Raw genomic sequence first — 12,632 nt, forward strand, 5'->3', positions numbered from 1 at the left:
AGAGATTTTTTGTTTTATTACAGAGACAAGGAAAAAAACAGACAGTAAATGCTATAAATGCTGTAAATCGGCTAGCGACTTTAGTGTGTAGCCTACAGAAACAATTTGCAACAATTAGTAACTTAAAGTGCAATAAACAGTGTAAAATGCAGAAATCACTTAAAGTAGCAGTAAAACAGGCGAAATGCAGTCGCTAGCTTAATAACTGTGGGAAAGCCACAAAAAATACTTATATCTGGTAGAAGTCACTCTTTTAGCTCTCTGCTGCTTGGATAACTCTGCAGGCCACCACGAGGATCTGTGCTGAGTTGGTACAAGCTGGAAAAGCGTGTTTAGCGTGTTTTATAGCAGGGGCTGAAAGGAGCTAGGAATTGGCCCAAAACAACCAATGGACTACTAGTTTCTGGCTGAAACTTCACCAAATCGGACAGAAAGGCTGCTCAGTGCTTCCCACTCCCACTGGTAAGCAAAGAAACTTCCCTCCTCCCTAATAAGGCAATGGATCAGTAACAGGAACTAAAAACAAAGCCCAGGGATCAGCAACTCTGAAACTGGACTACTCTAGTTCAGTAAGGCGGGAAAATAAGAGATTTTTTTTGTTTTATTACAGAGACAAGGAAAAAAACAGACAGTAAATGCTATAAATGCTGTAAATCGGCTAGCGCACTTTAGTGTGTAGCCTACAGAAACAATTTGCAACAATTAGTAACTTAAAGTGCAATAAACAGTGTAAAATGCAGAAATCACTTAAAGTAGCAGTAAAACCGGCGAAATGCAGTCGCTAGCTTAATAACTGTGGGAAAGCCACAAAAATACTTATATCTGGTAGAAAGTCACTCTTTTAGCTCTCTGCTGCTTGGATCACTCTGCAGGCCACCACGAGGATCTGTGCTGAGTTGGTACAAGCTGGAAAACGCGTGTTTAGCGTGTTTTATAGCAGGGGGCTGAAAGGAGCTAGGAATTGGCCCAAAACAACCAATGGACTACTAGTTTCTGGCTGAAACTTCACCAAATCGGACAGAAAGGCTGCTCAGTGCTTCCCACTCCCACTGGTAAGCAAAGAAACTTCCCTCCTCCCTAATAAGGCAATGGATCAGTAACAGGAACTAAAAACAAAGCCCAGGGATCAGCAACTCTGAAACTGGACTACTCTAGTTCAGTAAGGCGGGAAATAAGAGATTTTTTGTTTTATTACAGAGACAAGGAAAAAACAGACAGTAAATGCTATAAATGCTGTAAATCGGCTAGCGCACTTTAGTGTGTAGCCTACAGAAACAATTTGCAACAATTAGTAACTTAAAGTGCAATAAACAGTGTAAAATGCAGAAATCACTTAAAGTAGCAGTAAAACCGTGAAATGCAATCGCTAGCTTAATAGTGGGAAAGCCACAAAAATACTTATATCTGGTAGAAAGTCACTCTTTTAGCTCTCTGCTGCTTGGATCACTCTGCAGGCCACCACGAGGATCTGTGCTGAGTTGGTACAAGCTGGAAAACGCGTGTTTAGCGTGTTTTATAGCAGGGGGCTGAAAGGAGCTAGGAATTGGCCCAAAACGACCAATGGACTACTAGTTTCTGGCTGAAACTTCACCAAATTGGACAGAAAGGCTGCTCAGTGCTTCACACTCCCACTGGTAAGCAAAGAAACTTCCCTCCTTCCTAATAAGGCAATGGATCAGTAACAGGAACTAAAAACAAAGCCCAGGGATCAGCAACTCTGAAACTGGACTACTCTAGTTCAGTAAGGCGGGAAAACAAGAGATTTTTTTGTTCCTAGTCAGATGTATGATATTATAACGAACGCTGTTACAAGACAGATGGTGAAGGGAAAAATAATACTGAGCTGCAGACTGCAGAAGAAACATCCCAATATAAATGTTATGATGTTATCACAATCCTCCTCGTATTCATACAGCCTAATAACATTAAGCGCCTACCATTAGTCCTTAGAGGCTTCTTTGGTGTGACACAGAAAGGAAACTAGTGATGTCAATTAAGCTTTCCACATGCATGGAAATTCAACTTAAAACACAGTGACACTTTTGTTTCCCATGCAATCGATGATGGCATATATTCTATGAGAAAAGGATATCAGAGGTTTTTAGAGATACCTGCAAACAGCAAAATTACTGTACACATACTGGCAATCGTGGAGCTGGTAATAATGTTTGACTGTAAAGGAGCTGCATCAGAGAATGAAGAAGACTCTCTAATCATGGAAGATTAGACTGTAGTCACAGTCTGCTCTGGTCGTGGGACATTAATGGTCTAAATACTGTTTTTATCTGAGATAAGCGGTCTCACATAATACGCCATAATAAAATGATGTTGCCTAACTAAGGTGGGGAGGCTCATCTTGGAAGTTTTTGACTTCCTTCAGCTTATTATTTTTTATACTGATTTTATTTTCTTGTTCTTAGGGAAACTACATCTAAAACATAGAAAATTTATACAATGCAGCTCTTCTGCATAAACTGCTTCTTTGCCCTGGGTTATCTGTTTCCTTTCTCTCAAAAACTATGACTCAAGCCTTTTTTTAATAGTTAACAAATCAGACAGAAATACTTCTTTTTCTACATATTCATAGACTTTTTCTAAGTCAAGCAAATGAAGATAACACAGAAACATTGTGTACATTGCCAGTGTACACTTGTCATTAGAGTCATAAAATAATTTCAACATACTTCAGTCATGATATGCATCAATGAGCCAACTAAAGCATAAGTAAAAAAAAGGACATTTTAAAAAAGTTACAAGAAACCAAATACTAAAACACTAGAAGCAGATTGATAAAGCAAGCATCAGAGCAAGCTCTTATGTTTGGTCAAGTACAGTAAAATAAGTGACAAAGGCAGGAAATGCACATTTAGCACACGATAAACCACAGCAAGATACATGGCTGTCAAAAGTGATTGCCAGTGGTCTACTGTAATGCAAAAAATATAATAATCAGGATGAACAAAACCTATTAAATTTAACAGAACAGCTATTCATATATAAAATAGGTGAAGTACCTTGTAAGTAAAAGTATTATTCACAGTTGCATCTTTTATCATCTGATTGATAATCTGATTGTGGCGTTGTGTAAGATTTTGTGATCCGGGAAACGTGTAGTTTTCATTACTGTGACCTTCTACTGATTTCTTCATTTGTCCAAGGTTCTCATTTCTAGCAGCCATCAAAAGCTCTGTGGGTGTGCATGATTTCTTGACATCAGGACTATAGTCAGTCAGTAACTGTCTCTGGTCTAACACAGCAGGATTCTCATTTCCAGTAGCTGTCATCAAGTCCATAAGGCTGGGTGTTTTCTTGACATCAGCACCTGAAAACAAATATTCCTGATCTAAAAGCAAAATAATAGACCACAGGATGAGAAAAAAAATACAGAAATAAAAGACAGGATGCACACACACATACACATACGTATAAATATATATGTATGAGTACATTAAACAATGAACTACTGTTACAGTGAAACACTATTAGTTTAAAATGATGTAACTACTACTTAGACAAAAAGTAAACCAATCAAACAAGGGAAAAAGTTTCTTTTCCCGACTGTCTGAAAAAAAACACCACTAACTTTCAAATATAATTTATCTGCCTAGTGGTACTGTTAGAAAAAAATGCTTAGTACCTTAATGCATAGGCTTGGGGTTTGGGGCAGGGTTTGGGTTAACACATGTGAGTAGAAGGGGCAGGAGGGCAAAGTATGAAAGATCTGAAGAAGCCTTGTTTATGATGAAACCACTCAGTGTAATTGCTCTGAATATTTTAAGTAAAACCTTGATTCTGTCTGGATTTCATTCCACTTTGCCTCTTCATAGGCCAAAAAGACAAAAAGCTATATGTCTTGTAAATTGGATTTAGGCTACAGAAAAAAAATGTCTGAATCAACAGCTGATAGACTTAGTTTCATAACTAAATACTAGGCTAACTGCCTTGTGGGTTATTTTAAGCCAAGGTAATTTCCTTTGGTGAGAAACTAACTCTGTACCTCTTGTCATAAAGGCAAACACCTTAACCATTATGCCAACCCCCAATGCCAAAAACGTCTAATTGTATCAAGATTATATCACCCCAGATGAGACTTGAACCCCCAGACCCTGGCTTAGGAGGCCGATGCCTTATCCATTAGGACACTGGGGCCTGATTAAGAAAAGTGAACCCACTACTCCTTTACATACAGAGTCAAGCGAGATCTGAACATATTGTTCAAGATAGTTCAGACAACTGTCTACATGAAGAAATGAAACAAGTCTGATGAAAGTAGCTACCCAAAATAATCTCACCTCTGCACATTGTGATTTCCTAAACTAAACTGATGTCATTACATATCATTACAGGAGAATTACAAAAAGAAATGACACTCTGACAATTTGTCACAGTGATAACTCTGGCTTCAAAATATTTTTGAATCAAAACAAAAACATCAGTATTCTTTGTTTAAAAAAAGTACGACTTAGAAAATAACATAAATATCCTTAGTGTACCAAATGACCTACAAATGACCTTCCCTGATAGGTGATATGGTTGGATTCATCCTTTATGCCACTCTGAGTTCATTTTTTTGGAAGTTCCTGTTGTGCAAGGGGTAGTACTTGGCTATAAAAAGTATTTAAAGATGTGAACTTTTTTCTCTCTCTTATTTCATTCTGCCAACACATATACTCTGCAAATATGTGCAGTCTTGTGACTCTTTCTCTGTAGATGTGAGAAAGGAAATGAAATGAAGACAAATCAATTAAACTGCAACTGAACTGTAAAATGTAGCTTTGAACTTCGGAAATCTGGCAAGTCATAAAATGCAAATAAACTGTACTTTAAAAGGTCGTTGTAAATAATCCCTTGTTCCTGACAAATTTTCCATTACAAGTGGAAAAATTGAGGACCACTCAGGGCCTCTGGAATTACTATTTAAATGTAGCCTCCAAACAGGCTTCGTGCCTCATTAATGGAGAAAGGCAACAGCTATCCCTCTGAACAAAGGTGGGGCGTCTACAGACCCGTAAGTCTCACTGGTCTTATATGTAAAGCCATGGAAAGAATTATCATGGAGATGATCAAAAGAGATATAGTAAACTTCCAGACACTGGAACCAACCCAGTTTGGTTTTGTCAAGGGGAGATCATGTCTACTCAGCCTGGTGGACTTTTTTGAGAAGGTCAACAAAGCAATGCGCAAAATCATTCACACGCCCTACCTTGACCTGGCCAAGGTATTTTGACACAATACCTTACTCGGGCATTGTTGACAAACTCAACAGGTTAGGTACAAACTCATATGTCACCCGGTGGATAGCCAACTGGCTCACAGACAGGACCCAGAAAGTTAGAATTGGGGAGTCCACCTCTACAAAGAGGCCAGTCACAAGTGGAGTCTCTCAAGGATCAGTCCTTGGACCTATCCTTTTTGGCATTTACTTCTCAGAAGTCAAGGCCAATGTCAGTGGTCTCTGGTTGACTAAATGTGCAGATGATTGCAAATTAGGAGCTGTCATTGAATCTCACATTGACACAAATGTTCTCCAGGAGGGGCTGACACAGACAAACAACTGGTGCCAGAGCCATGAACTAAAACTAAATGTCAAGAAATGCATAATAGTATCCTTTGAGAAGTCATCCATCCCTGGTAACTATCATATTGACAACACACCCCTTAGAGATGACCCAGTAGTCAGGGACTTAGGGACCCACATAGATAGTAATTTAGCCTTTGATCATCACGTGTCTACAGTGGTGAGGAAATCATTCTATGTTGCGCAATTTATAAACAAAGGTATGGCATCTATGTCCAGTGAAGTCATTGTTCCACTGTATTCGGCATTCATCAAACCTATCATTAAGTACAATGCTCCCTTTGGTATGTACCTAACCAGGCATATCCAACAAGTGGAATGTCCACAGAAGTTCCTCACTAAAAGAATACAGGGCGTAAGTAATATATCCTATGCAGACCGCCTCAAGTTCCTATCCCTGAATTCTGTCTCCTACAGGCTTTTGAGGAGAGATGTCTGGTATACAGAGCATTGTCAGACCCCAATCTGATGGACCTCCTGCATATCTACAAAACAAACAGCACCAGAATTACCCATTCTAAAGACTTAAACCTTACCTGTGATATACATAGGACCTGCTGGAGAAATAGGTATGTATCCCAGAGACTATCCCGTCTATGGAACAGGCTCCTCATCTACATGAAGCAGAGTTCCTCCATAACCCAATTCAAATGCAACTTGGACAATTAGATGGGAAACCGGAAATTCATCCCTGGTTTGGCACATATGTCTCTAATGGACCCAGGTAACCTGTAAATGGTTCATCTCCTAGGCCCATGCTTACACTTATCAAGGGTATCAGAACTTGTCAGAGATTTGGGATGCATGGCTGAGCTTAAAAAAGCCATTATGGTCATTAGCCTAGTAAACACTCATGAACCTATTAATCTATGCAGGCTACAGGGTATCTACATTTTTCCATATTTAGACAACTTGCTTATTTTTGCAGTCTTTCTCAAAATGTTAGGAATCTATTTTAGGTGAGAAATCTCTTACACAAGCTGAGATAGTAAGAGAACAGTCAAAAGTGTTTCTTCACTCCCTCACTCAGGATTGTGTTTCTGGGATGTCAACTAGGCACCTAAGTTCAAAGAGTTTGTCTTTTACAGGAAAAATATATCCTTATTTAGCTCTGTTTCTAAGATTTTCAACTCAAGCTTTGGATCTCATGGCATCTATGATTCTTATGATGACCCTGGCAAGATTCCACATAAAGATACAGTGGTATCTAAAATCCTTTCGTTCCCAGCATCAACACCCTTTATCTTTTCAAATGCCAGAGAAATCTTTTGTGGAGACAACAGAGATCTTTAAATCCAAGTCTCCCCCCTCTCTCTCTTTGCTCCAGAGCAGTCAGTCCCCACAGATGCTTCAGACTTTGCTTATGGAGCAGTTTCTGGAGAGAGAAAATTGCAGGGGTGTAGGACACCAAGGACTGACACAGGCACATACATATCTAGAAGATGCTTGTCCTTATCAAGACACTCAACTCTCTGAACCAGCTTTGGCCCTTTTTGTGGCCTCTTCAAAGTGATATCAGACAATGCTACAGTCTTATGATACATCAGCAAGCAAGGGGGACCATGTCTTACCCCCTTTGCAGACTTGACATGTTAGCACAGAATATAGTTATACAGCACAGCCTCACTCTGCAGGCATCCTACATTCTGTCAGAACAAATTTGTGTGCCAGAAAAAGCTGAGCAGGACCAGGTCATACCATCACAAATGGAAACTAGATCAGGGGGTCTTCCAAGATTTGGTCCATCTGCGGGGAGTTCCTGAAGCAGAACCTTTTGCCTCCTCCTTATACAGTCAAACTGGCAAGATTATGTTCCAAGATTCTATGCAAGAAAGCCTGCAAGACAGATGCCTTTTCTTTTCTTTGGATAGGAATGTTCTTGTATGCTCCTCCGCCCTTTCTAGTAATATCCAGAGTACTTCTGAAGATTCAGGAGATATCCCCCAAGATCATTGTGGTGATTCCCTTCTGGGCTAGGTAACTATGGTTCTCCCTTCTTTTGGAGATGGCCAGGGCCATTACTGCAAGCTTCTTTACGATCTACTCACACAAGAACAGGGGTGTTTGATGCATTCCAACATTAATCATTTTCAGTTGACTAATAAATCCCAAAAAGCAACCACAGTAATGACCACGACCACAAAGAATAAAAATAAGATGAAACACTGTAGGCAGCAAACAACAGTATACCAGGCAACTTTGAAGAAAACTGTTTTATTCACAATACACAATGATTGCGCGCTTTCATCCCCTAACCAGAGACTTCAACAGAATCAAATAGAAAGTCTACCATCTCATTTAAATAATAAATAGGTGATGACATCACTAAATAAATTAAAAACATTTAAAGTGCCATTCCATATATCTAACACTTAAACATGTCCTATATAAAAACAATACATTTTATAATACCACAATATAAGAATAGATCCGTGTAGTAATTTCCAATGATGAGGAGTTACAGAATCCCTTAGAAAATGTAGTAAAGGAGGGCTGAAAAATCTTAAAGATGCCCATTGTCAGCTTACCCTTTTCATCACACATTTTGATCACCTCTGCAGTGAAGGGGGGGGGGGGGTAAATCTCTCTCCAAAGGGGAACTTAAAATCTCATTTCTAAGATAATCTGGGAGGTTCTGAGAATGTAGCCATGCCAACCTCCTCAAAACAATACCAGTGGCCATAGCTCTAGAAGAAATATCAGAGTCATACATACACACCTTAAAACAATAAGTAGTGACGTGCAATAGAAGAAATTAAATTATTTACAGCAGATTTTCCTCAGATGAAGAAACTGCAGATAAAACATTCGTCATATTTTCACAATTAGTCAGAGAAAAACTTAACATATGAGCCCGACAAGTCAAAATTCTGAAAATAGAAGTTGCAGAAATACACACTTTTCCTCCCACAGTTAACATTTTTGCCATCCTTATCAGAAAGAGCTGGATTGGAATTAACTAAGTGTTTAGCAGCAACGGGATCAACTAAAGCTATAGCTGCTGAGTTAGGTTTGGAAATACTGTATAAAAACTTAAAACACTAAGGAACTTTACACATCCTATCTTCCTTTTAGGGGCAGCTGGCTGAGTACCAGGAAAATTGCAGGCAGTAACACACACATCCTCTAAGCAGAGAAAACAGGAGGAATGGGTGTAACTTCTGGAAATTCCTTCTGTGACAACTCATGGTATTTTCTATGGGACTGAGAAACTTCAGTGTTTTCCCCACTGAAAACACTGGCACATTCTGGCAAAAGTCTCAGAGAATGAGAAACTCCATACGGAGAATCAGAAACTGAGCTCTCCTCTTACTTTGCTTACTTCTGCTGTTGCAAATTCTTTTTAACTGGGTGGTATATCAGGAATGTTTTTTTCTATGAAGGGAAACAAAGGGAATAATGTAGCTTCTTGTGATTATCCTCTGCGCACATGAATATTGAGTGATGGCCTGCCAGGCTACAGGGTGCAGGCATGCAGGGATAATCATCCCCCAACTGCCTCCAGAGTGCAGCAACTGGGCATTAATTCAGGAGCACTGATAGGGTTTTTGAGTGAAAGGACAGTGTAAAAAAGAAGTTATGTACTCACCAAAACGTTCTATCTGTGTTGTCCACTTTCATTCTTCCTCAACCAGTTGGACCACTTGGCCATTCTACTTGCTCATAGCCGTCAAAAACTCTTGAGTTCCCTTTCTACCCACAATGCTCTAAGCCCAACCTCCCTCATATCCTTCCACAACTTGAGGAAGACAGCAAATGTAAAACAATAATGAGCCAGTGCTATAACTGGAGTTCAACATAAGGGACCAGAGGTGTCCCCTGTAACACTCACTCTACCAGAAATCATCAGAAAAAGACAGGTGGCTGGATGGGGGCGGTGCTGAGGAATAATAAAAATGGACAACACAGATAGAATGTTATGGTGAGTACATAACTTCTTTATCTGATGTTGTCAATTTTTATTCATTCTGCAACCAATTGGACAAAGTCCCTAGCTACCTAAGTCCTTGGGCAGACTCTAAGGAAGGATATTCCTGAGTAAAATCAAGCCAAAGGCTGCTCTTCGCCTCCAGACCATGTCCAATTTGTAATGAGTATAAAGGTATGGGAATTGGACCATGTAGCAGCTCCACAGATATCGTCCAAGGATGCTCTGGACTGGTATACTGTGGAAGTTGCCATATACCTGGTTAAATGAACCTTCAATGCTTTTGGTAAGGGAAGATTCAATCTACTGTAAATGAAAGAACTGCAATCTGTCAGCCATTTAGATAAAATTATTTTAGCAACTGGTTTCCCCAACTTTCTAAACGCAAAGGAAACAAAAAAGCTGGTCTGATTTTCTAATCCCTTCTGTTCTGTGCAAGCAGAAATGCAATTGTCTGTGAACATCCATTAAATTTAACAAGTATTCTCCCTTATTTGAGAAGCTGGGGAAAAATATAGGCAGGTGAATGGCCTGGTTAATGTTGGATTCTGACACCACTTTAGGCAGGAAGGAGGCATTGGTACACCGAGAGACCCTATCCTTGTTAAAAAGCAAGTACGTAGGTTTGGAAGACAAGGCCTGTAACTCCATGTCAAAAACTTCAAATCACATGTAGCTGCTGGTTCAGAGGGAGACCATGTTAAGGCCTGCAGTATCAAGTTTAAATCCCATGGCGGAACTGGGTCTTTATAAGGAGGCCTGAGAAGCAATGTGCCTTTCAAGAATGCTTTACACAGCTTAGTACAAGCTAAAGATGAATTTTGAAACCTCACATGAAAATTAAAAATGGCAGCAAGTTGAACTTTAACAGGAGATGCACTAGCACCCCCATTGAACAATTCAAGAATAGAATGAATTGGAGCTGAAAAGGGATCTACTTGATTTTGCTCAGCCCAGTAAGCAAACTTCCTCCACTTATTTCTGTAGAGCTTCCTCGTGGAGGGTTTGTGTGATGACAGGAGAATAGAACGGACAGGGGAGGAAAGCACAGGTTGTCTGGCTACTAATGGAATTGGAGAAACCACACAGTCAATTTATGATTTTGAAGATCAGGGAGAACCAGGCCTATCAGATGAGAAAGTAAGTCCAGAACTGGATCCGGAATCCAATGGGAGCACAGGAGGTGAGGCCACAGGAAGGGGAAACAAATATGTCAAGGCCAATAAGGAGCAATGAGGATGACTCTGCTCTTCACCCTGCTTGCTTTTTGAAGGAATTTGGGGATAAGCATACAGGAAACCAGGGGGGCAATCATGGAGCAGAATGTCCTTAGGTGACTCCCTCTATGGGGGAATCAAGGCAAAAAAGCTGCTGCACCTGTTGTTCAGGGGAGATGAGGAGAGATCGCAGCAAGGCTGGCCCCACTGCCAGAAGATCACACCTGACACTCTGTTGTTGAGGGACCACCTGTAAGGAAGTAGAATAGACCTGCTCAATTTGTCTGCTATCATGTTGGACTTCCCCAGAAAAAGAAGTTATGTCTTACCATAACGTTCCATCTGTATTGTTGATCCTCATTCAGTCATTACGTGTGGTTATCAGTTCCAACCTCGGAACCAAGCCGGCCATCTTCCAAGCTCGTGTCAGCTACAAACTCTCGAGCTAAAACTCATACCCAGAATTCCCCTCTCCCTGTTACCTCAGATTGAGTTTGCAAGTGAAAAGAAGGTAGAGGCTACCTCTGGTCAAATGACCTAATAGAACCGGATGGTGAGATCCAATAGAAGGCACAGGAGGGGGAAGGAGGGAGGATCGTAATGACTGAACGAGGATCAACAATACAGATGGAACGTTATGGTAAGACATAACTTCTTTATCTGATATTGTTAATCCTCGTTCATTCCTTACATGTGGGACAGAGTCCCCAGCTACCTTTATTCCTGGGAGGATCTCATGGAAGGACATTCCTGAGCACCATAGAACCAAAAGATGCTCTTCCCATGGAGGCCAAATCCAATTTGTAATGATTGATGAAGATATGAGGGGTAGCCCAAGTTGCAGCTGCACAAATGTCATGTAAAGATGCTCTGGCATGGAAGGCAGCAGAAGTTGCACCGACTTTGTAGAATGAGCCTTTATGGTAGCAGGTAATGGAATATTACATTGTCTATGAATGAAGATCACACAGTCTTTCAACCATTTAGCCAATGTGACCTTAGCAACAGCACATCCTAATCTAGGTCCAGAATAGGCCAAAAACAACTGGTCTGATTTATGAGGGGCCTTAATCCTGTTCAAGTAGAAGCGAAGTTGCCTGTGAATAACTAAGGTATGTAGCCAATACTCCCCTTTGTTTGGATGATTGGGGAAGACAACTGGCAATTCAATGGTTTGATTAATGGACATTTCAGAGATCAATTTTGGCAGAAAGGAAGGATTATAGGTTCATAGGTAGGTACTAGGCTATTGGCCCTATGGTGTATATAAGCCTAGCCAAAAAATGTACCCTGGCTTTCGCCACCCAAGAAAATGATTTTCCTGTGCCCCTATCGAGCAGAGCCACAGAAGTGATCCCTGGGGTGAATTTCCCATTTCCCATCCAATCATCAAGATTTTTCTTGAAGAGTGCTAATGAGGAGCTCTGTTTGACATAGATAGGTAGTCTGTTCCAGAGTATGGGAAGTCTCTGGAACAGGAATCTATCCCTCCAGCATGTTCTGTTGATTGTGGTGACAAGGTTTAGGTCCCTAGAGCGTGTAGCTCAGAGGGATTGGGATTTCTTTAAGTGGAGTATGTCCAACAGCTCTGGGTTTGACATAGCTTTGTATATTAGGCAGAGATCGCCCCTGAGTAGGCGATATGCGATGGAGTAAAGCTGTAGTTTTTTGAGACGGTCTGCATAGGGAATCTGTTTGAGGCCAGTAATCCTCTTTGTGAGGTATTTATTTGGTCTTTCCAGTTGCTGTAGATGTCTTGTGAGGTACATACCAAAAGGGGCGTTGTACTCTACAATGGGTCTAATGAGTGATGAGTAGAGGGGAACAATGACCTCTTTTTTTCTGGATGAGAATCCTTTTGTGATGAGATGAGGCACGTAGAAGGATTTCCTGACCACTGTGGCGATGT

The 12,632-nt window shown here is 40.5% G+C and overlaps 1 protein-coding gene across 1 annotated transcript in view; it reads right to left on the bottom strand.

Annotated features, from left to right (window-relative positions):
- MAP9 (microtubule associated protein 9) overlaps positions 1-12,632 on the bottom strand; it is a 1,126,417-nt gene that overhangs the window by 445,858 nt on the left and 667,927 nt on the right. The window contains exon 7 of the mRNA XM_044063500.1: positions 3,015-3,343. Within this exon, the coding sequence (XP_043919435.1) occupies positions 3,015-3,343 (329 nt within the window). The remainder of the gene's footprint in view (positions 1-3,014; positions 3,344-12,632) is intronic.

The sequence above is a fragment of the Protopterus annectens genome, chromosome 2.part1 (assembly GCF_019279795.1).
Source record: "Protopterus annectens isolate FY-2018-M chromosome 2.part1, PAN1.0, whole genome shotgun sequence".
NCBI lineage: Eukaryota > Metazoa > Chordata > Ceratodontiformes > Protopteridae > Protopterus > Protopterus annectens.